Source organism: Nycticebus coucang, chromosome 17, assembly GCF_027406575.1.
Source record: "Nycticebus coucang isolate mNycCou1 chromosome 17, mNycCou1.pri, whole genome shotgun sequence".
In the NCBI taxonomy this organism is placed as follows: domain Eukaryota; kingdom Metazoa; phylum Chordata; class Mammalia; order Primates; family Lorisidae; genus Nycticebus; species Nycticebus coucang.
In genome coordinates this window covers 90,589,832-90,611,973 of record NC_069796.1, presented here as the reverse complement: position 1 = coordinate 90,611,973, position 22,142 = coordinate 90,589,832, and the positions used below count along the sequence as shown (strand labels likewise).

Below are 22,142 nucleotides of genomic sequence, written 5' to 3'. Positions count from 1 at the left end.
TAAAAAAAAAAAAAGGTGGGGGGGAGAGAGAATAAATCCTGGACATCAGTATAAACAAGGACACCCCTCATTTTCCAAGGAAAGTAAAGATCAAAGACAGGGTATGGACTTTCTCTGAGTCACACACAAGGTGATAGTTAATTTCATGTCTCAACTTGACCGGGTCATGGTACCCAAATATTTGGTCAAACATTATTCAAAATGTCTCTGTGAAGGCATTTTTAGATGAGATTACATCTAAATGAATAGATTCGGAGTGAAACATATTATAGGCCACAGTGTGGGTGGGCCTCATCTAATCAGTTGACCGAGACCCAGTAATACTGAAAGGATTCTGCCTTTGGAATAGAACTGCAGCCCTCTCTCTGTATGCGCAGGCACACTCTGTCAGTTCTGTTTCTCTGGGGAACTGCAAACACTAGGTTGTTAGCATCTGTGTAAATTGCTGTTTCCATCTTGTCTTCTCTCTACCCTCAGAGAATATATATTCATATTGAGCGTCCTGTCTTAAGTGCCAGGATAGTGTTGTGGTTAGGGACACAGACTGAGCCAGGCTATCTGGGTCTGAACCTGGGCTCCACAATCAGTTAATGGTGTGACTTTGAACAAGTTACTTACTGTCTCACCCTCTGGTTCCTCTTCTGAAAGCCAGGGCTGTGGTAATACCGGCAACTACCTGGTAGGGTGTTTTATGAGGATTGCTTTGAGTAAAGTGTCTAATGACCTAAGAAAAGAGGTCAAGTTAATCAAAAGAGAGAGAATCCAGGTGATCCTAACCCAATCACATGAATCCTTTAAAACCAGAAAGTGTCAGCAGGCTGGTACCAGATGAGGGAGTCAGAGAAATTCCAGGTATGGAAACGGTCCAGCTTGCTTTTGTTGGCTTGAAGGTGGAGGGGACAAAGGAGAAGGAAAAGGAATGTGGTGACTGCTAGAAGCAGATAGTGGTCCCTGGCTGACAATCAGCGAGGAAATGGGGAATTCAGACTGACAGTCCTCAAAGAAAACCAGCTGCCATGCTGTGCCCACATTAGCTTTCATTTGTTTCTTGATACCCAAATCATCTTGATGGGATAGATGATAGATGAGTCTGGCAGAAAAGGTTCATCAGCTTTGCAATGTTGCCAGATGCCAGCTCACCTCTCCTCAGAGCACCCATCCAGTGTCCATGCTAGGTTCAGGGGGACTCAGAGGTGACCAGCTCAGCTCCTGCTGTCAGGAAATCTCCAATCTTCCCAGCACAAGCCAAAGGAAGTCTGTTTAGCTCTGCAACAGCTGAGAGAGGGAGCAGCTGAGAGAGGGAAGAAAGACGGGCCTCTGGATCTGGTGCAGCCCCTTCACATCCTCCTCTTCCCACCTCCTCCCACATCCTCCATGTGCCTCCTGTTCCTGCTGCTCCCCATGCAGAGGCCCACCCTGGACAGGAGACTTTAGGTTAATGGAATGAGAGGGCAGCTTTTGTCCTGTGCCCATCCACTAATTCCAGGGAAGGACTCTGACTGATCTGCCCTGGGCCATGTTCCCTCACCACTCCCACAGCAGGGGGTAACAGCAGAGCCTATGACCAGAAATAAAAAACAAAAGCCGCAGTCACTGCAGCTGTCCACGGTCATCCCCTGCACAGTAGACACTGTAAGCCCCATGCATCAGGGAGATGAGAGACTGCAAGATTTGTAGCCTCGCATAACAAAAGTGGGACGTAAACTGAAGTCTGCATTACTCCAAGCCTGAGCCCTCCCAGCTAAGCCAAGCTGGGACTCTCCTTGAAAGACTGTTCCTGAGTTCTTTCTGCATAAACAGGCCCAGGGGGAATGTTTGAGACAGAGCTCCTCCCAAATGCTGTTTCCCATTAAATCTCAAATCCACATATTGGGGGCTTATTGAGGGATCTCTGTTCTAAAACACTGGACTCCTTTCATAATCCCTGCTCAAAAGCAAAGCTGTGTTGGTGTTGGTCTTCATTCCTCTACTCTGGACAGTAGGGCCAATTTTCCACTTGGGTTTGCCAAAAGCAAAAGTTAACAAGCTCAACAACACGTCATATCAACAGGAGATGTATTGCTTCTAACCAAAGGAATACCGACATCGACGCCAACACTACAGGCAGCACGCTGGCTGGAGGGTCACCCTGCACCCCTGCCCAGCACCTCCTGGCTGTCACTGCTGGGTCAGGGCAGCCCAGATGCCACTGGCTCTTATATGCTGACCTCAAACGCTAGCAGAAGTGGGGAAACCAATGAGTGTCGCCTTTGCTAGCATCTTCCACAGAAGACAGCAAAATGGAAGCTGCCTCTGGATTCTTCCATCACTGGCAACAACAGCTCTTGGCTGGAGGTCGGGTGACAGAGGAGATCCAAGACGGGCCACAGCCATTTCGGCCCTGGCTGCTGTCCTAAGTGGGCCCAGGACAGGAACAAGGAAGAGTCAGGAGAAGTGCTGGTCTATGCTCCAGCCAAGACACAGAGGCCAGAGCCTACCATGAGTTCCTGTTTCTTACGGTCAGCTCAGAGATGTCCCACAGATCAGTAAACTCCAACCTCTTTGGTACCAGGGATTGGTTTCATGGAAGACATTTTTTCCTCATACTAGAGGGGGAAAGATGGTTTTGATATGAGTCTGCAAACAACTGATGTATGATGGGCTCTGTGCAGTCAGACGTCTCTGCTAACAATAGTCTGTATTTGCAGCCACTCCCCAGCACTAGCATCATTGCCTCAGCCCCACTTCAGATCATCAGGTGTTAGATTTTCATAAGGAGTGTGCAACCTCAATCCCCGTATATGTAGTTTATAGTAGGAATCGCGCTGCTAAGACAATCTGACGCTGCTGCTGATCTGACAGGAGGTGGAGCTCAGACAGTGAAGCGAGCATTGGGGAGCAGCTGTGAACCCAGGCAAAGCTCAGCTAGTTTGCCTGGTGCTCACCTTCTGTTGTGCTGCCCAGTTCCAACAGGCCACAACTAGTGCTTGTCCTCGGCCCAGGGGTTGGGGACCACAGCCTAGACCCTCAGGAATAAGAACCAAGACCATTTTCCCAATCATCTTCATCACTTATTGGAACATGCCCATCTGAAAGCTGGGGAGAAAGGGTTACATGCACCTTCTCCAGAAATGTCACAAAAATGTCTCGGACCATGAAAATACTAGGTCACAAAGCAGGATGCACAGGAATTAAGCCATGGTCTGTTGAGATTTGGTATTTGCTAGATGGATTTTTTTTGTTCCATGTATGTCAGCAGCTGAGATGGGCCTGGCTGGAGGGACTCATGGTGGAAGGGGGACTTAGAGAGGCCTCGATCATGGGACATAGCAACGTGGACCATCTTGGGCTGGGCCAGAGAATGGTAACCATAGTGGGCACTGTGGTGACCTCTTAGATTCCACTGCACCTGTCCCCAGGCCCCAGGTGTCCCTGTTCTGTGGCCAGTATGGCCCTGTGTGCGATCACATCTATCCTGCTATTGTTTGGGGTGGACACCTATATTGGGCCGGTACCGTAGTCTCAGTTTGGGTTTTCCTTAAAGCAGATTCTGAGAGAAGAATTAAGTGAAAACAGTTTATTTGGGAGTGACCCCAGAAAAAACCTGTAGAGAAGTGGAAAAATGAGATGGAGGAAGGAAGGAAGCCCATTAATCCATCTTGTGCTATCAATCAAGTTCCCACAGGGTGACCCTGGAGCTTAATCCCACCAGGGAACTTTGCTAAGTTTTCCATGACTTCCCACAGTGGTCTAGGGAAGAGGTGAACTGGGGATGCCCCCTCCCCCTTCCATCCCCCTCCCTGTGACCCAGGACCTGGCACTCTATCAGGGAAGGTCAGGGAGCCAGCACAGACTTGGGGGTGGGGGTTGTCTCACTGTTGAAGGAGTCCCAACAAAAAGTCCCAGCAGAGCCTACAGAGCCTGGGCGAGGGAAGAAGGAAGGGGAAAGATCGGAGTGGAAGGTGCCAGGTCCTGAGTCAGAGGCAGGAAGTACCTTTGAGATCCCCCTTCCACTCCCCTATGTGGAGGGAACCTGGCCCAAGGCCTCAGATAAAGAGACCCAGGAATGAAAGTGCCAGGCAAATATATGAAGAGCTAGGCCAGACTTGGAGGCCTGAGTCCTTCAGACACTGCCTAAGAAGCTCTGGCTGTGCCCTCAGTCTGGAGTGGGGAGGGCAGTTCCCCTGCCCCTGTGGGGACTACTGGGTGAAGTCTTCTTAGCTCCCTACCTCAGGCCTGAAAAAATCACTCACCAGTCTGTAATCAGAAGCCAGACTCCTTCCCGTTGCATCAGGCACTGGTTGAGAGCTGGTTCTGGGGTGCATGAAGGGTCCCCAGTACTTCTGGTCCATGAGCAATGCAGGCACCTACAGCCAGGGGAAAGCCCAAGGCAGAGGGTCAGTGTGGCAGGTGAAGTCCAGCTGCCTACCCTGAGATCTGGGCCTGAGAGGACAGTACATGGCCAGGGGCTGCTTCCAATGTGAAGCTTGAGACTTTCTTCAGGGTTACAGGGAAGATGCTACCTCTCTAGACAGGGGTGGGAAAGCATGTCTTGGGCTGTATTGGTGGGCGCTTTGTGGCCCCATAGGGACCCAGCTTTGGGGCGGAGCTAATGGTACTTGTGACATTTAGAGTTTAACTAAAGCAGCGGAACCAGTGGAAGAGACACAATAAGACAAATCTTTCAGATTTGCTGCAAGAAATTGGCCTATATGATTGTGGAGATAGGTGAAGAAAGTCTGAAATTGTAGGGCAGGCTGTTAGGAAGGGCAGGCTGGAACTCTCCAGAACAGGCCAAAACTGCTCCACAGGCAGAATTTCCTCTTCATCAGGGAAGCCACAGTTCTACTCTTAAGACTTTTCAACTGATAGGATCAGGCCCACCCAGAATATCTAAAATAATCTCCCTTACTTAGAGCCCACTGAAAAAGGATGTTGATCACCTCTACAAACACTGTCGCTGTCACATCCAGATTAGTGTTTGATTGTATAACTAGGACTGTAGCCTACTCAAAATGACACATCAGAAGGCTATCATGATATAGAATAGATGGAGAGAAAGACAGTTTCTTGGTGACTTCACTGAGTTCCTAGATACAACCATTCCAGAACTCCATGCTACCTCTGTCCTTTCAAAGTGTACTTTCCAGAAAATACAGTCTCTGACATCTCATGCTGGGTTTTCTGTAACATGCAACTGGTACAGGTAGGGTCCCCAAAACACAAGGAGGTGACAGCCTCATTCTGACCAGACACACCCCTACAGGGGGGTTATGTTCTAGTCTGGGTCCTACATAGCGTGAGACCCATTGACACACAACAGGGTGGATAAATGGGGTGGTCACTTCATTCAGTAAGGAGTCATTTACTGAGAATCTATGCTGTGTTATACCTGGGCTCTGTACTGCAAACACAGAAGATACTTTCTCTGCCCAAGGAGTACAGACAAGCAAATAGACAGTGGCCAGACCAATGCCATGGTAGAACAGAGGAGAGCACAGCAGCCCTGGAAGCCCGTTGGGATGGAGAAGACCTTATTTAGCCTCTGTGGACCAAGGCAGTCTTCCTGGAGGCAGTGACATTTAATCTCAGTCTGGAAGGATGAGAAGGAACAAACCAGGAAGACTAGGTCAGGGTAAGATGTTCTAAGAAGAAGAAATGGCTTGTGCAAAGGCCATGTGGGTCTGACAACTACAAATGCTAAGGATTGTTAATGCTGTGTGATTTGGAAGAAGTTACTGAACATCTTTGTGCTTTAGTATCCTCAATTGTGAAATGATAGTAGAATAAATGAATTAATAATTATAATAATTAGGACGAGGGGGAAGATGGCCAACTGGAGCTACCTTTCAACAGAAGCTCCTGCCCAGAGGGAGAGATAATGGCCAGAAAGAACCCAATAAAGCTGAATATCTGGAGCTGACCTGAGAGACAAGACTGATAACTACACGTTATCAGGGATAACTACACGTTATCAGGGATAACTACATGTCATCTCTGCTGAGGCAAGCTGCAACTCCAAGGAAGCAAATTTCAGGTACAAAACCCATCCCAAAGAGGACGAGAGTTTGTCCCCTCCCCCAAGAGAATGGCTTGCTATGTGACTTCTACAAGCGAGCAGTGAACAGAAGACCTCTTGTCTCACCCCCCAGGAGAGTCACTGGAGGCTGGGTCTCCTTCTCCATAGAGACCCTGCTGTGAGCCTGGGGATTCTCTTGCACATAAAAGTTGAACAAATATCTTCCCTGCCAATTTGAACTCCCAGTCCACCCTTCCCATTTTGGCAGTCTGGAAGCCCACCCCCTGCAGAGACCAGAGTGTCTGAGTTACCTTGTGAGGGCTGGGCATTGCAAGGGCTCAGTCTGGAAGGATGAGAAGGAACAGCAGTGCAGCTGCACTGAAACTGTAACTTGAGTAGTAGGGGGAAGAGAGGCATGGGGTGGGGGGGAGGGTAACTGGCCCAGCACCATGAAAGTTCATATAAGTGGAGAGCCGAGGTACAGGAAGCCTTGGGGTGGGGTGTGGAGGCTGGGGAACCCCCACAGAGGCACCTGCCATGTAGCAGCGATAGTAGTGTGATCCCACCAGGGTCAAATTTTGGAGAGACACCTCCCCAATTCTGCGGACTACCAGAGGGAGCCAGACCTTGCCCTGGCTGGGTACCAGAGGAGCAATGTAGCTAGGGCAGAGGCATAGTCTCTAAGGGAGAAAAACATTTGCTGCATCATTAACCCCTGGCTTGGAACAAACTCAGGTGGAACACTCCCCAGTTTCCATTGAGCACTGGAGGGAGTCAGGCTTCAGCTCCCCCAGCTGGCTGGTGGCAGAGTGTGGCAGCCTGACCAAGGAGGCATTGACTCCCCTTTGACCCTGGCAGGTGCAAACCCCTGGCATATTTGCTCACTGGAGGGAACTGGGCCACAGCCCTGCAGGGTTACCAGTGATTGGGCATGGCCAGAGGTGCAAGGTGGGGAAGGAGGTGCCAGCCCCCCTGGACTAACCTTTTGTTGCGCAGGCCTTTCTGACTTCACAGAGCACCCAAGCAAGTCACACTTGAGCTGCCAATGGCTCCCAGCTGTCAAGTTGCTGAACACCTTTTGAACTCTCCCACTTAATCTGTGATTGTGCTGGTTGGGGCAATCGGTTTGGAACTCTTAACCTGGGCCAGTCACCCAGGGACCCTGCAAGGTTGAGCCCTGGTTGTGTTGTTTGTGGGAGGTCTGATTCTCCTCTTCCAGGTGTTGCCTGTCAGGATGGGGTGTCTTAGTTGCTTGTATTTCTCCCCAGCTGAGATTTCAGCCCAAAGCCACTGATTCACTAGGATTGGTTAGAGACTACCTGAATATAAGACAGAGCCACCTAGCCCCATCACACCAAGCAGGGCCCAGAATCTCAGGCTGAAGAACTGAACAGGACCTTTGAAAGCTGGAGGGCAGTGGTTCTTAACCTTCCTAATGCCGCAAACCTTTAATACAGTTCCTGTGGGTCGTGACCCACAGGTTGAGAACCACTGGTGTAGGGGAAAAGCCATTGTCACCCGTCCCAGCTCTTTGGTAAAGGGCTGGTTAATTACAACTCCAGGAGCCTTCAATCCAATTTCACCTTACCAGCTTCTCTAGCCAAACTGAGAAAAATAATCATGGGCAGAATCAGTGGAAAAACTCTGGCAACTTGAATAATCAAAGTAGATCAACTCCCCCAAAGAACAACAAAGGAGACTCAACAGATGATGCCATTCATAAACAAATGGTTGAGATGTCAGAGTCGAGTTAAGAATATAGATGGCAAATAAGATTAATAGCATGGAAATAAAGATGGAATTAGAAATTCAAGGAGTACTTCAAAAGTTGTCTCAAGAAATCGATGAATTCAAAGATAAAACCTCCAAATATTTATATACCATGAAGCAAGAAATTGCAGCCTTCAAAAATCTGAGAACTACAGTAGAATACTTCGGTAACAGAATGCAGTCAGCTGAAAAAAGCATCTCTGACATTGAAGACAAAGCTTTTGAACACTCCCAAATGCTGAAAGAGGCAGAGAAGTGGAAAGCAAAAACAGATCATTCCCTGAGAGAGTTGTGGGACCACTCCAAAAGAGCAAACATTCACCTTATAGGAATTCCTGAAGGAGAAAAGGATGTTCCTAAAGGCACAGATACTCTACTCCAAGATATAATAGAGAAGAACTTTCCAAGCATGGCAAGAGATACTGAAATTCAGATAGCAGACAGTTTCAGAACCCCAACATGACTTAATCCAAATAAAATATCTCCTAGACACATTGTAATTAACTTTGCCAAAGTTAATGTGAAGGAGAAAATTCTGCAAGCAGCCAGATGTAAGAAAATCATAACCTACAAGGGGAAGAGTATTAGAATGAACATTTCAGCAGATCGCTCAGCTGAAATGTTTCAAGCCAAAAGAGGATGGTCATCAACCTTCAAGCTTCTAAAACAAAACACCTTTCAGCCCAAGATCCTGTATCCAGCTCAACTGAGTTTCATTTGGGATGGAGAAATCAAACACTTTAATGACATACACATGTTGAAGAAATTTGCCATAACTAAACCAGCTCTTCAGGATATTCTCAGACTCATCCTCCCCACCACCAAAGTAAACTCACTCAGAAATTTTTGAACAAAACCCAACTTCCACAGTGGTGAAAGGATTAAAAATGTCCACTGGACATTCGAAAAACTTGACACCCAAAACATTACCAGCTTATCAATTCTCTCAATTAACGTGAATGGTTTAAATGGTCTTCTAAAGAGGCACAGGTTGGCTGACTGGATACATAAACTCAGACCAGATATCCGCTGCATACAAGAATCTTATCTTACCTTAAAGGATAAAAATAGTCTCAGGGTGAAGGGATGGACATCTATAATTCAGACAAATGGAAATCAGAAAAAAGCAGATGTTGCAACATTATTTGCAGATATAATAGGCTGTAAACCAACAAAGGTAAGGAAAGGTAAAGATGGTCACGTCATCCTTATCAAGGGAAATACTCAACATGAAGAGATTTCAATTATTAACATTTATGTGCCCAACCAGAATGCTCCTCAGTTTATAAAGGAAACCCTAACAGACATAAATAATTTGATATCTTCTGGCAACATAACAGTCAGAGATTTTAACACCCCTTTGGCAGTGTTGAATATATCCTCCAAGAATAAACTAAACAGGGTGGTGCCTGTGGCTCAAGGAGTTGGGTGCCAATCCCATATACTGGGGGTGGTGGGTTCAAGCCTGGCCCTGGCCAAAACTACAATAAATAAATAAATAAATAAAACAATAAACTAAGCAAAGAAATATTGGACTTAAACCTGACCCTAGAACAGATGGACTTAACAGACATCTATAGAACATTTCATTCTAATAAAACTGAATACACATTCTTCTCATCCACCATGGAACATCCTCTAAAATTGATCACATCTTAGGTCACAAGTCTAACCTTAGCAAATTTAAAAGAATAGAAATTATTCCTTGTATCTTCTCGGACCATCACAGAATAAAAGTTGAACTCAACAACAACAGGAATCTTCATACTTACACAAAGATATGAAAACTAAATTATCTTATGCTGAAGGATAGCTGGGTCATGGATGAGATTAAGAAGGAAATTAACTCAATGTACACAGCTATGATTTAATAAAAAAAAAGAAGGAAATTACCAAATTTTTGGAACAAAATAACAATGAAGACATGAATTATTAGAACCTGTGGGACAATGCAAAGGCAGCACTAAGAGGGAAATTTATAGTGTTGCAAGCCTTCCTCAAGAGAACAGAAAGACAGGAAGTCAACAACTGAATGGGACATCTCAAGCAACTGGAAGTGGAAGAACATTACAATCCCAAACTCAGCAGAAGAAAAGAAATAACCAAAATTAGAGCAGAATTAAATGAAATTGAAAACAAAAGAATCAAAAAGTTGCTTTTTTGAAAAGATTAACAAAATTGATAAACCTTTGGCTAAGCTAACCAGAAACAGAAAAGCAAAATTCCTAATATCATCAATCAGAAATGAAAAAGGCTAAATAACAACATACACTTCAGAAATTCAAAAAACTCTTAATTAATACTACAAAAAAACTCTATTCTCAGAAATATGAAAATCTGAAGGAAATAGACCAATACTTAGAAGCACGCTACCTTCCTAGACTCAGCCAGAAAGAATTGGAAATGTTGAATAGCTCTATTATCAAGTACTGAAATAGCATTAACTATACGAAATCTCCCAAAAAAGAAAAGTCTGGGAACAAGATGGCTTCACATCAGAATTCTACCAAACCTTTTAAGAGGAACTAGGACCCATATTACATAACCTTTTCCAAAACATAGAAAAAGAAGGAATACTCCCCAATACATTCTATGAAGCAAGTATCACCCTGATCCCCAAACCAGAAAAGACTCAACAATGAAAGAAAATTATAGACCAATATCTTTAATGAAGATAGATGCAAAAATATTCAATAAGATCCTAGCAAACAGAATCCAGCAACACATCAAACAAATTATACACCATGATCAAGTTTACCCCAGGGTCTCAAGATGGGTTCAACACATAAATCTATAAATACAATACATCACATAAACAAAATAAAAGACAAAGACCATATGATTTTCTCAATTGATGCAGGAAAAGCTTTTGATAATATCCAGTATCCTTTCATGATCAGAACACTTAAGAAAACAGGTTAAGAAGGGACATTTCTTAAACTTATAGAGGCCATGTACAGCAAATACACAGCCAATATGATATTAAATGGAGAAAACTGAAAACATTGCCACTCATATCAGGTATCAGACAAGGATTCCCATCGTTTCCATTGCTTTTCACCATTGTAATGGAAGTCTTAGCCATTGCAATCAGGCAAGAGAAGGTGATCAAGAGTATCCAAATAGGGTCAGAGGAGCTCGAACTCTCACTCTTCGCGGACAATATGATTTTATACCTGGAAAACCCCAGGGACTCTTTTTTTTTAAAAAAAAAAAAAAAGAAAGAAATGTGGTGAGTGTAAAAAACACATTGATTATCTAACACTGAGTATGAACAAAAGAATGGAAAATATCTGAATATCAATCGTATTTTAATTGATAAGATGTTGAAATGGTAATACTTAAGTTATATTGGCTCAGATCAAATCTATTTTTAACATTAGTTTCAAAAGTTTCTTTTTACTTCTTTTGAACATGGCTTGTAAAAAAATAAAATTAGATATTTGCATTGCAAAAAAAAGAAAACCCCAGGGACTCAACTACAAAACTCTTAGAAGTGATCAAGGAATACAGAAGCATTTCAGGATACAAAATCAATATTCACAAATCAATAGCTTTTAAACAAGCTGAAAAAAAACAGTCAAGGACTCTATTCCTTTTACAGTAGTGCCAAAGAAGATGTAACATTTGGGAATTTACTTAACAAAGGATGTGAAAGATCTCTATAAGGAGAACTATGAAACTCTGAGAAAAGAAATACCTGAAGATGTTAACAAATGGAGAAACATACCATGCTCGTGGCTGGGAAGAATCAACATTGTTAAAATGTCCATACTACCCAAAGCAATCTACAAATTTAATGCGATCCCTATTAAAGCACCACTGATGACAGAAGATCTGGAAAGCACCACTTTGAAGATCTGGAAAAAACAGTACTTCGTTTTATATGGAAACAGAAAAAACCTTGAATAGCCAAGACATTACTCAGAAACAAAAACAAATCAGGAGGAATCATACTACCAGACTTCAGGCTGTAATATAAATCTATAGTGATGAAAGCAGCATGGTACTGGCACAAAAATAGAGAGTTAGACGTATGGAACAGAATACAGAACCAAGAGATGAACCCAGCTACTCATCATTTGATCTTCAATAAGCCTATCTAAATCATAAATTAGGAGAAATATTCCATATTTAACAAATGGTGCTGGGTGAATTGGCTGGCGACATGGCGAAGACTGAAATTGGACCTACATCTTTCACCATTAGCAAAAATTGATTCTCACTAGATAAAATATTTAAACGTAAGACATGAAACTATAAAGATTCTTAGAGAGAGAGTGCAGGGGAAACACTTGAAGAAACCGGCCTGGGAGGGTATTTTATGAGGAGGACCCCCCCACACACACCCAGGGCAATTGAAGCAACACCAGAAACACATTACTGGGATCTGATCAAACTAAAAAGCTTCTGCACAGCCAAGAACACAGTAAGTAAAGCAAGCAGACAGCCCTCAGAATGGAAGAGGATATTTGCAGGTTATGTTTCTGAAAAAGGTCTGATAACCAGAATTCATGGAGAACTCAAACTTATTAAAAAGAAAGAACAAGTGATCCCATTTCATTGTGGGCAAGAGACTTGAACAGAAGCTTCTCTGAAGAGGACAGGTGCATGGCCTATAGACACATGAAAAAATGCTCATCATCCTTTATCATCAGAGAAATGCAAATCAAATCCACTTTGAGATATCATCTAACTCCAGGAAGAGTAGCCCACATAACAAAATCCCAAAACTAAGATGTTGATGTGGATGTGGAGAAAAGGGAACACTTCTGCACTGCTGGTGGGAATGCAAGCTAATACGTTCCTTTTGGAAAGAAGTTTGGAGAACACTTAGGGAACTAAAAGTAGGCCTGCTGTTTGATCCTGCAATTCCTCTACTAGGTATATCAGAAGACGAAAAATCACTTTACAACAATGTTATTTGCACCAGAATGTTTATCTCAGCCCAATTCATAATTGCCAAGTCATGGAAGCAACCCAAGTGCCCATCGACTCATGAATGGATTATCAAATTGTGGTATATGTATACCATGGAATACTCTGCAGCCTTAAAAAAAGATGGAGACTTTACCTCTTTTATGTTTATATAAACGGAGCTGGAACATATTTCTCTTAGTAAAGTATCTCACGACTGGAAGAAAAAGTATCCAATGAATTCAGTACTATTATGAAACCAATATATAATCACCCACACTTTCATATGAAAAATAAAACACAATTATAGTCAGGATGAAGGAGAGAAGCAGAGGGGCATGGGAGGGAAGACGGTGAGTGGAGGGAGGGTAATTGGTGACCTGTGTGTACATTGCAAGGGTACATGTGAAATATACTAAGAGCAGAGTATAAATGTCTTAACACAATAATTAAGTAAGTGAGGTGAAGGCTATGTTAACCAGTTTGACGTAAGCATTCTGCATTGTATATAAAATCAGGACATTGTACTGTACCACATAAATACATTAATGTATAGAGTTATGATTTAATAAAAACATTAAAAAATAATTATAATAATTGTAAAGGGCAGCACTTTAAGAGTTAGCTACTTTCATCATCATCAACACTCTTGAGTACAAAGTACTAGAAAGGCCTGGAAGAGAGGGGGCTGGGAGCTGGGCCAGAACCAACTGAAGACTTCAGACTTTATCTTCCAGGCCTCTGGAAGCCAAGGGGGGTTAGAAGCTGGGAGTGGCAAGACTGACTTTCTGCTTTAGAAATGGCTGCAGGGAGGAGAAAGGGCTCTGGGCAGAGAGACATAACTCATGATGCAGTTATAGGGTTTTGGAGCCACTTCCCATGATAAAGGGTTCAAAAGTGGGGGATGTTTTCTGTGAAAGAGTTAACTCTGTTTTGAGAGGAAGGAATGAGTGGAAGCACAGATAGATGGAGAAATAAAAGGGGGCTTACAATCACCACAGGACTGTTCTGTGTAAGAAGGTTCAGGATTTTTAGGCCAAGGATGGCATATGCAAAATCAGACCATCACATCTCACACTGGGAGGAATTTGTGTTAGTCCGAGCTTCCCAGAGACTGGAGGGCAGCCTTAAGGGGCACAGAGTTCCCCATCCAGACTGGAAGTATGCAAGCAGATTCCAGATGAACATGTTTCTTCTGTAAAGAAAGTGTGAACATCAGGCAGGTTGATCTAAATAATTTCTAAGGTTCACTCCAACTTTAATTTCTGTCATTTTACTGAACTGCAGGGAGATGGTGTATTAATTTTCCCCTACTGCTATAACAAATCACCACAGACTGGCTCAGAACAACATGACTTTGTGATCTTATGGTTCTGGAGGTCAGAGGTCCAACATGGGTCTCACTGGGCCAACAAGGTGTTGGCAGGGCTGTGTTCCTTTTTGGAGTCTGTAGGGGAGGATCTTTCTTTGCATTTTCAGCTTTTAGAGGTCTCTTGAATTCCTTGGCTTATGGCCTCTTCCTCCAACTAGCATCTAGCAATCTTTCTCTCTCTCTCGCCTCTCTCTCTAACACTCACACACACTTTCATGTTTAACCAGCCACCCCACTGCCTGCCTGAACTCTCAGGTCTTACCTGACACAGCATGGCTGCTGGAGATAAGGTTTGTGTTTTGGAAACACCAAGATTTCTGCCATCACACCACTTACCCAGTATGTTAACTGCACTCATTTTGTTCCCCTGTGAGGACAGCAACACCATCTCTGTCATCCACTGTTTCCCCATCCATCTCTGTGCCTGGCACACTATAGACCTTCAGTAAGCAGACAGATATGTGTCTGTGAATGAATGAAGAATCCATCCAGACACAATGCCTGAGATCTAGCTGAGAATCGTCACCCCCTCATTAAATCTGACTGCTTAGCTCTGCTGGCATAACCAGGCACCATGCCAGGATGGGGTCCAGGCCTGATCTAACACACTAAGCCAGGAAAAATCTTTGGGGAAAACAAAAGCCTTACTTGGTTTGTGGGAAAATTTGTGCCTGGATTTTTATCATTCAGAGCAGCTGGCTGCTGAATGAACCACTAAAGGGGCCAGCGAAGGGGCTGCAGAGCAGAGTGAGAGGTAAAGGAGACCTTTGAGAAAATAACACATGGTGTGCAAGGCTCCACCAAGACCCGCCCGCATCCAGCAACCCCATAGGCAGAGCTGATTTGGGCTGTACTGTGTGGGCGTCATAATGGGCTTGTGTCTTATCTCTGAATAACAGGAATAGTCACCAAGTCAACTCAGCCATGCCTTACTGGTCATTCCCTCTGCCTGGAGGGGTGGTGGGTGGTAACAGAGATGAAGATCACCAGCCTTCTGCCCTGAGCATGGTCAGTGACACGTCAGACATGGAGTTGGTGCGTCATGCTCAGGGCACAGGTGAAGCTGGTGAGGACCGGCATACACACTGAATTCCTGGAGGCACACTTGCACTCCTTGGGGTCAGTGTGGGCTGCCTTTTCTGTTTTCCTCTGCCTGGGAATCAGTACGAGGCACCTTCTCCTCTGGGAAGCTTCCTGATAACCCCGCTCCTGCTCTGCCAGTTTAAAAAGGTCCTACTTCCTTTGGGCCTGGTCGTGAGCACACCGCCTGACCCCTGGTCTTCTCCCCACTGGACTGTGACTCCTCAGCCCAACACCCATCATGCCTCCTTTGGTACCAGGGGCCGCTGATAGTCACAGCCTCTCACTCACTGATTCTACAAGCACATGCCGTGAACTCACAACGTGAAGGACTATAAGCCTCCTTACAGCTCTGGCCTTATCTGATTTGCCCAATTCCTGCACACAGTGAATAGAGTTGAACAAGGTCAAATTTTCCAGCAACACATTTACGTCAACTCAAACACACAGGCAAGCCCTGTTTTCCAGCACTGTGATGTCTCCATGGCCTAAATGGTGTGAAGTTTGTGTGGTGCATGGGCTTGTTTTTCTTTCCTGTCCTGAATTGGAGCCCATCTGATGGACAAATCCAGAAGCCCAGGAGCGTTTCAAAGCAGCTCTGGAGCCCCTGGCTGGGGCCAGCTGTCCTCCAGGGACACTCAGGCCCCAGGCCCCACCACAGAGGGAGTGCAGAGCCTCCTTCACGCAGAAGAAAAACACATCTGTGCTTCTGCTTGACACCTCAAAGCACACACAGTTCTGTCCTGTCCTAGGTGGTTCCTAGGTCATCTTGCTAAGGTGTTTAGAAAACACATTCTCACCTACAAAACAGGAAGCCACAGCTTGCGGTCCATGCCCAGAACTTTTTTTTTTTTTTTTTATTTACTTTTTTTTTTTTTTTTTGTAGAGACAGAGTCTCACTATACTGCCCTCGGGTAGAGTGTCGTGGCGTCACACGGCTCACAGCAACCTCTAACTCTTGGGCTTACGTGTTTCTCTTGCCTCAGCCTCCCGAGCAGCTGGGACTACAGGCGCCCGCCACAACGCCCGGCTAATGCCCAGAACTTTTAACACCACAAACTAGAAAAACAGAACCCAGGACTGGAAGAGACCTCAGACATTACCCAGGGTGATGCCATGCTGCTTACAGACAGGGAATGGGTGCCAGAGCTGGGAAGGAATTGCTCATGGCAAGTACCACGGGGATGTTCTGGAGCTCGGTTTCAGGCTGTTGTTGATCCTTAATCCTGCCTGTGTCCAGGACACTGTGCTCTGGTTCATTCCTCCCTGCAGGCTTTGTCTTCAGTTGTTTTGTTCTAGGAATGTTCAGCTGGCCCAGGCCCCTCCTCTGCCCTCCTAAGGAGGCTTTGGACACAGGCAGGCCTGGACACAGGGCTGGAGCTTCAATACCCCTCCCCAACTTCATATCCCCAGAGACTCAGTTTCCTCTCCTGGGAAATGGGAATAACCCAACTGTCTGTGAGGCTTGGGGCTTTTGCGATGGTGGTTACTGGGGTACAAGCAATGCTCAGTGTTAAGAAAGAATCCTCCCCTCTTTTTTGCTTTTCTCTTCTCCTTGCTTTTTCCCTGATCTCAGGCAACTCAAGTACCCAAACTGATACTCAAACTTGTCCTTGACTGTAAGCACTTCCTTCCTCACCTGTTTCACACTGTGGATGGATGAACAGAAGGAGGACAGGGTATGGAGTTCGTCTGGACCTGTGCACCTCAAGTTGCTGCAACTGAGTCTCACTCTTCCCACTTGCAAAACGGGACTATTTGCTGTGGCATACACCTCTCAGGGACACTCGCAGGATTTAAGAGGGATAGTAATATTTGTATTATTATTTCAGACCGCTTGGAAACTCACCACGTGCCTGGCCCTGTCCCAGGCTCCCCTGCCTGCTGGGTGGCTGCTGGACCCCAGCTCTCTGTCACTGTTCCACCCTGGGCTGGCTCTAGGGAATGGTGCTCAGCTGGTCAGTCTGTCCAGTCACTTTGGGCTCCCAGTTCAGCTCCTGAAGATCAGCCAGGTTTACAAACAGCCCTCATTCCTTCCAGGGGCCTGTCTTCCTGGTGTCCTCAGCCCTTCTCCATTCCAGGAAAAGTCCCCGCAGAGAAAGCAACGTCTGGCTGAAAGTGCCCGGGAGGCAGAACCTGCTTTCTGCCAGGGTACCCCCTCCCCGGGACAGCCCCTCCTGTCCACATGGGTGGGAAGGGATCCAGTGCTCCCGCTTGGCCGCTCTCTCCTATCCTCGCCCGGTGCTGGCCCTCCCCCCCACCCTCCCGCACAGGAAAAGGGGGCGTGGAGCCCCCCCCCGGACCACCCCCAGCCTCTGCTTAAAGGAGCGCGGTGGCGGGGCTGCGCGCAGGCACCATGAGCATGGCCTGGACGCTGGTGAGATCCGCGCTGCTGCTGCTGCTGCTGGCCGCGCCCCCTGCCTGGCCCGCGCCCCCCACCTGCTACTCCCGGATGCTGTCCCTGAGCCGGGAGGTCACCGGGGACTTTCAGAGACTGCTGGCCGCAGAGTCCCAGGTGAGTGTCCCCCGCGCCCGACGGGAGGTGCAAAGGGGACCCAGTGTTTCAAAACCTTGCCTTGAGAACCAGAAAAGAAGAAGAAGAAAGGCTCTTTTTCTTTTCTAGTACATGTTAATCTCGAGGGTATTGTGATCAAAGACATCACAATTTTTGTAAGTTTCTAGCAAATACTGTTTAATTGTATCAGATGATCTGCTGTTGTAAAATGTAACAAAAGAAAAACAAAACAAAAACAAAAACAAAAAAGAAGGCTTTCCCCAGAGTCTATAACTTCAGAATTAAAGAGCCAAAGAATCCTGTCCATCTTCATCACTTTCCAAGAGGGCGTGGCTGCCAGAGCTGGCCTCCCCCTGTTTACCTTCTGGGGGAGACATATTCCCCAGGCTCTGTGTCTCAGTTTCCTTGTCTATAAACTGAGATGACAAAAATGCTCCTCCCCATGGGGTGGCCTGCAGGAGTGGAGGCCTGAGCCAGGGAACAGCCCCAAGCAGCTGCTGCTGCTGTGAGCCATGTCTGAAGAGGAAGACCTGGGGCCTCAGAGCCGGGCTGCAGAGGGGCTCTGACTGCTCATCTGTAGAACAGAATGCATTCCACATCGCTAAAAACTTAAAAAGTGTGTCTTAACCGCTTGCAGATGCTCGACAGAACATAACGTTTCTCAAATGTTAGGGTTGACAATATCCTTACACCCTCTTTATATTTTCTTCTTAAAAGTTAAGTGGGTTCCACTTGGGTTCTTTTGCCTAATTATAGAAGTAATGACTTTGTAGAATGTTTGGAAAAGATGCAGAGGACAAAGATTGCTTGTAATGCTACCACCTAGAGGTAACTGTTGCTGTAACATTCTGGGAGATGGAATTTCAGCTTTCTGTCTACTCATAGGTGTTAAAATACATATGTGTGTAAACAAAATTTAGATCAAACAAAACAAGCAGTTTTACAGCTTTTTAATGACATTAAACGACATTCTTTTTTAACATTTTGTCATACGTAGGTCAGACTTATACCCCAATTTGTCACATGTGAATGCATAAAAGTATGCATATATGTGCATTTTATATTGCTATATTGTATACTGTGTATTTCCATATCTATATTGTAGCTATGGAACTGCTAATAACCAATATATATAATTACACATGATATATACTTATTTATATGTAATTATCTATAACACTAACTTATAGAACAATCATATAACTAGTTATAGAACTGTTTTACATATGTTCATATATACTACATATACTTTCATATTACTATAGTATTTATATATTACAATTATAGAACTTAATGTGTATGCATATATGGATGGATATATGTTTGTGTGTGTGTGTGTGTTTAAAACAGTCCCCTAACTCATAGTAAGTAACATAAAGTTTGAGCTCTAAAAGTTGTATTTTATAATAACAGTTGCCTATTTTTGGCAGATCATGACAGGGTACAAGGAAGTACTGTGTATGCTGTGGCTTTAAGAAAGAAAGATCTCAGGGATCTGGGCTGGTCTGGCTGTTGAGAGGGTGGGCAGGGAGCCTCCAGTATCCAGGTGTGTCCTGCAGGCCTCCCGGCAGCCTGTATCCCTTTCCACAGGAGCCATGTGTGAGATACCTGCCCAAGCTGTATCTGGACATACATGTAAGAGGGTTCTGCCTGCTGGGAGTCCTGGGGTGGGGGTGGAGGGAACTCCAGTCTGAACCTCTGCTGTGGTTGCAGGGCATGGGGGTGGGAGAAAGCTGGTGAAGCCCAGCTCCTGTCCCCTGGCTACTGACTTCTCCCACAAGCTCCTTCCTGCTGCCCACTCCCAGAACTACTGTGTGCTGGCCAAGCTGCGGGATTTTGTGGCCTCTCCCCAGTGCTGGAAAATGGCCCAGGCTGATGCTCTGAAGGAGAAAGTGAGGAAGCTGTACACCATCATGAACTTGTACTGCAGGAGGGTAAGTGATGCCGCTGCGAATTCCTTTGAACTTGCTGTCAGCTGAGATCTTCTGAGCTTTTCAGAGAGGGGAAGCAGAAAGAGGAACAGGAATGTTGGGGAGGAACTGCCAGTTCACAAAGCCCTTCCCAGCCACAGTCACCCTGTCGCGTAGTTGGTTGGGAACAAGGCCCCCCACTTCCAGGGGCCGTACACTGATGCTGGAGCCCTGCCCCAAGGCCACACACAGCCACACAGACAGACCCCCTTGGAGCCAGAGGGGCAGGTCAGAAGAGATTTCTGGGGGTGGGGATTATGCTTTGTGACAGGATGATTCTGGAAGGAGAGGGGAGAGAGAGAATCAGCAGCAGTTGAGATGAGGGAAGTAGAGTTAATGTGATACGAGGTGCAGACTTCAGCTCACATAGCACTGAGCCTGCCTCCCAGATGGGAAGGCTGTCTTAGTCTGTTTTCTGCTGCTGTAACACAATACCACAGACTGGGTAATTGAGTTTAAAAGAGAAGTTTATTTAATTCACAGTTCTGGAGGCTGGGAAGTCTAAGCATGGTGCTGGCATCTGGCCAAGGGCCTTGGTGGAGGCATCGCATGGGGAGGGGTAGGAGAGCCAGAGATTGCTTGCTTGTAAATCAAAGCCACCCCTGAAATAAGGATCCTACTCCAGGGATAGTGACATTAATCCTCTCATAGGAGCCAGGGACCTCATTAATCCATTAAACCATTCATTACGGCAGATCACACATTACTACATCATGAAGACAGAGGGATTCAGTTTCCAATTCATGAACTTTCAGGGGACACATTCACACCATATCAGTGACCCTTTATAGCTTTGTGGCACATTTTCTCACTCCTAAACAGGAGACATAATCGGAGCCATCTTGTGCCAGGCACTGTACTACCTTCCTTGATCCTAAGAAACCTAACAGGGATAAGCAGAATACCTAGCATCCTACCTGGCCAAGAATAAGTCCCCGAGAAACTTTAATGACTAGCTGTACATTTCCGACCCATGCCCCGTCCCTGCTCCCTTCCCCAGTCTGTGGAGGAGAGATGGGAAGTTGATCACATTATCATGAGGTAATTGGTGGCGTGGACTCTGGTGTGGACTCTGAGGTGCCCGAAGGCGGGACCCTGCTGCTCCTCACCGCATTCCCAAAGCCTGGCTGGAGTTGCTGCTCAGCAATTAAGATTCATTCATTCCCTGACTTTCTTGCCCATCCATCTGTGTGTCCATCTGGTCAACTGGTATATGCATGGACCCAGGAAATAATACTAATTATAAAGCAAGAGACCCTAGGGGAACGTAAAGAAAGTGACTCACTCTTCTTAGGAGAGTGAGAGATGGGAGGTTTTCACGCAAAGGGGATAAGAATGGCCGTTAAGCGTAACAGGCATCCTCTATTTGCCTCTGTGAGCCATAGCAATCTTCAGGAACTTCCCCGGATGTTGCACATCTTTTCCAGGATTTGGTATTCCTGTCAGATGACTGCGGTGCCTTGGAATACCCAATCCCAGTGACCACGATCCTGCCAGATCATCAGCGCTAAAGCTGCCCAGACCAGAGAAGGACCCTGGAAGAATCGCAGTCGCATCGGTGGCCCAGACAGAGCTGGAGCCACGCCCCCCGTTTCTGTGTGGCTGTAGCACCTGACAGAGCTGGAGCCACGCCCCCCGTTTCTGTGTGGCTGTAGCACCTGACAGAGCTGGAGCCACGCCCCCCGTTTCTGTGTGGCTGTAGCACCTGACAGAGCTGGAGCCACGCCCCCCGTTTCTGTGTGGCTGTAGCACCTGACAGAGCTGGAGCCACGTCCCCCGTTTCTGTGTGGCTGTAGCACCTGACGCTACTCCCTGTCTACCCAGGGTCGCAGGCTGGAGCTTCTACCCAGTACCTTCCTCAGAGCTAGAGTCAGAAGCCTTGCTTCTCACTCCCTTGAGTTATGTACTGCCAGGGTGGTCAGATACACAAATGTGTCAGTTTAGTCACTAAAAAGAAAAAGGCTAACCGGCTTCTCTTTTATAAATAACTAGGTTGAGAACAAACAAAATAGTGTGTTTTTATGATTAGTTTAACCAAGTAATGGTACTATTTTTCTTTCTTGATAGGAACCTGCTTATCCTTTACTAAGCTTCTATTATACCTTCTCCTAAGGCAAACTTTCCTGTCTTTCATTTAAAAAAAGTTACTCCTTTTAGGATATATTTGCTGACAGGAACCACTCTTTCTTTGAAAGGTGATAAAAATCAAATAAAGAATATCTTCATGGTGGGAAGCGTGTCCTGCTGTGTCTGTCCAAGGTGGATGCCAGGGGAGCATCTTCACACTCCCTGGATTGCTTTTGCTCTGAGCAGGATGCATCTTTCTCCTTTCTATCAAACTCAGGTGTCTCTCAGTCGGCTTTATCTACCTGCATGAACATCTGCTCTTCAAGTGTTGGGAGGTGTTCTGATTTTGTTGGGGACAGATTGTGCTTTGGGGGAATAGATGTGAGGAACTGATTGCATCATATCCACAGACATGGCAGCACCCTGCACTTACCACAAGAATCGGTTCATTGA

General features: G+C 45.8%; 1 protein-coding gene and 1 long non-coding RNA gene across 3 annotated transcripts; one reads left to right on the top strand and one right to left on the bottom strand.

Moving 5' to 3' along the window:
- Positions 1-20: 20 nt before the first annotated feature.
- Positions 21-17,092, bottom strand: LOC128569280 (uncharacterized). The gene is made up of 3 exons (XR_008375296.1): positions 16,987-17,092; positions 4,233-4,346; positions 21-1,291 (listed from the first exon to the last, which is right to left on the bottom strand). It is a non-coding gene; the product is annotated as an uncharacterized LOC128569280 (long non-coding RNA).
- Positions 17,093-17,195: 103 nt separating this feature from the next.
- CYTL1 (cytokine like 1) lies at positions 17,196-21,852 on the top strand. Of its 2 annotated transcripts, XM_053567435.1 has the most exons (5): positions 17,196-17,288; positions 17,463-17,652; positions 19,243-19,287; positions 19,458-19,586; positions 21,050-21,852. In XM_053567435.1, exons 2-5 carry the CDS (start codon positions 17,494-17,496, stop codon positions 21,131-21,133), a joined length of 417 nt encoding a protein of 138 aa, XP_053423410.1. In that variant the 5' UTR covers positions 17,196-17,288; positions 17,463-17,493; the 3' UTR covers positions 21,134-21,852. The 2 variants fall into 2 exon arrangements, with proteins under 2 accessions (XP_053423410.1, XP_053423409.1); XM_053567434.1 differs by lacking the exon at positions 17,196-17,288 and having other exon boundaries at positions 17,420-17,652; positions 19,434-19,586.
- Positions 21,853-22,142: the final 290 nt, after the last annotated feature.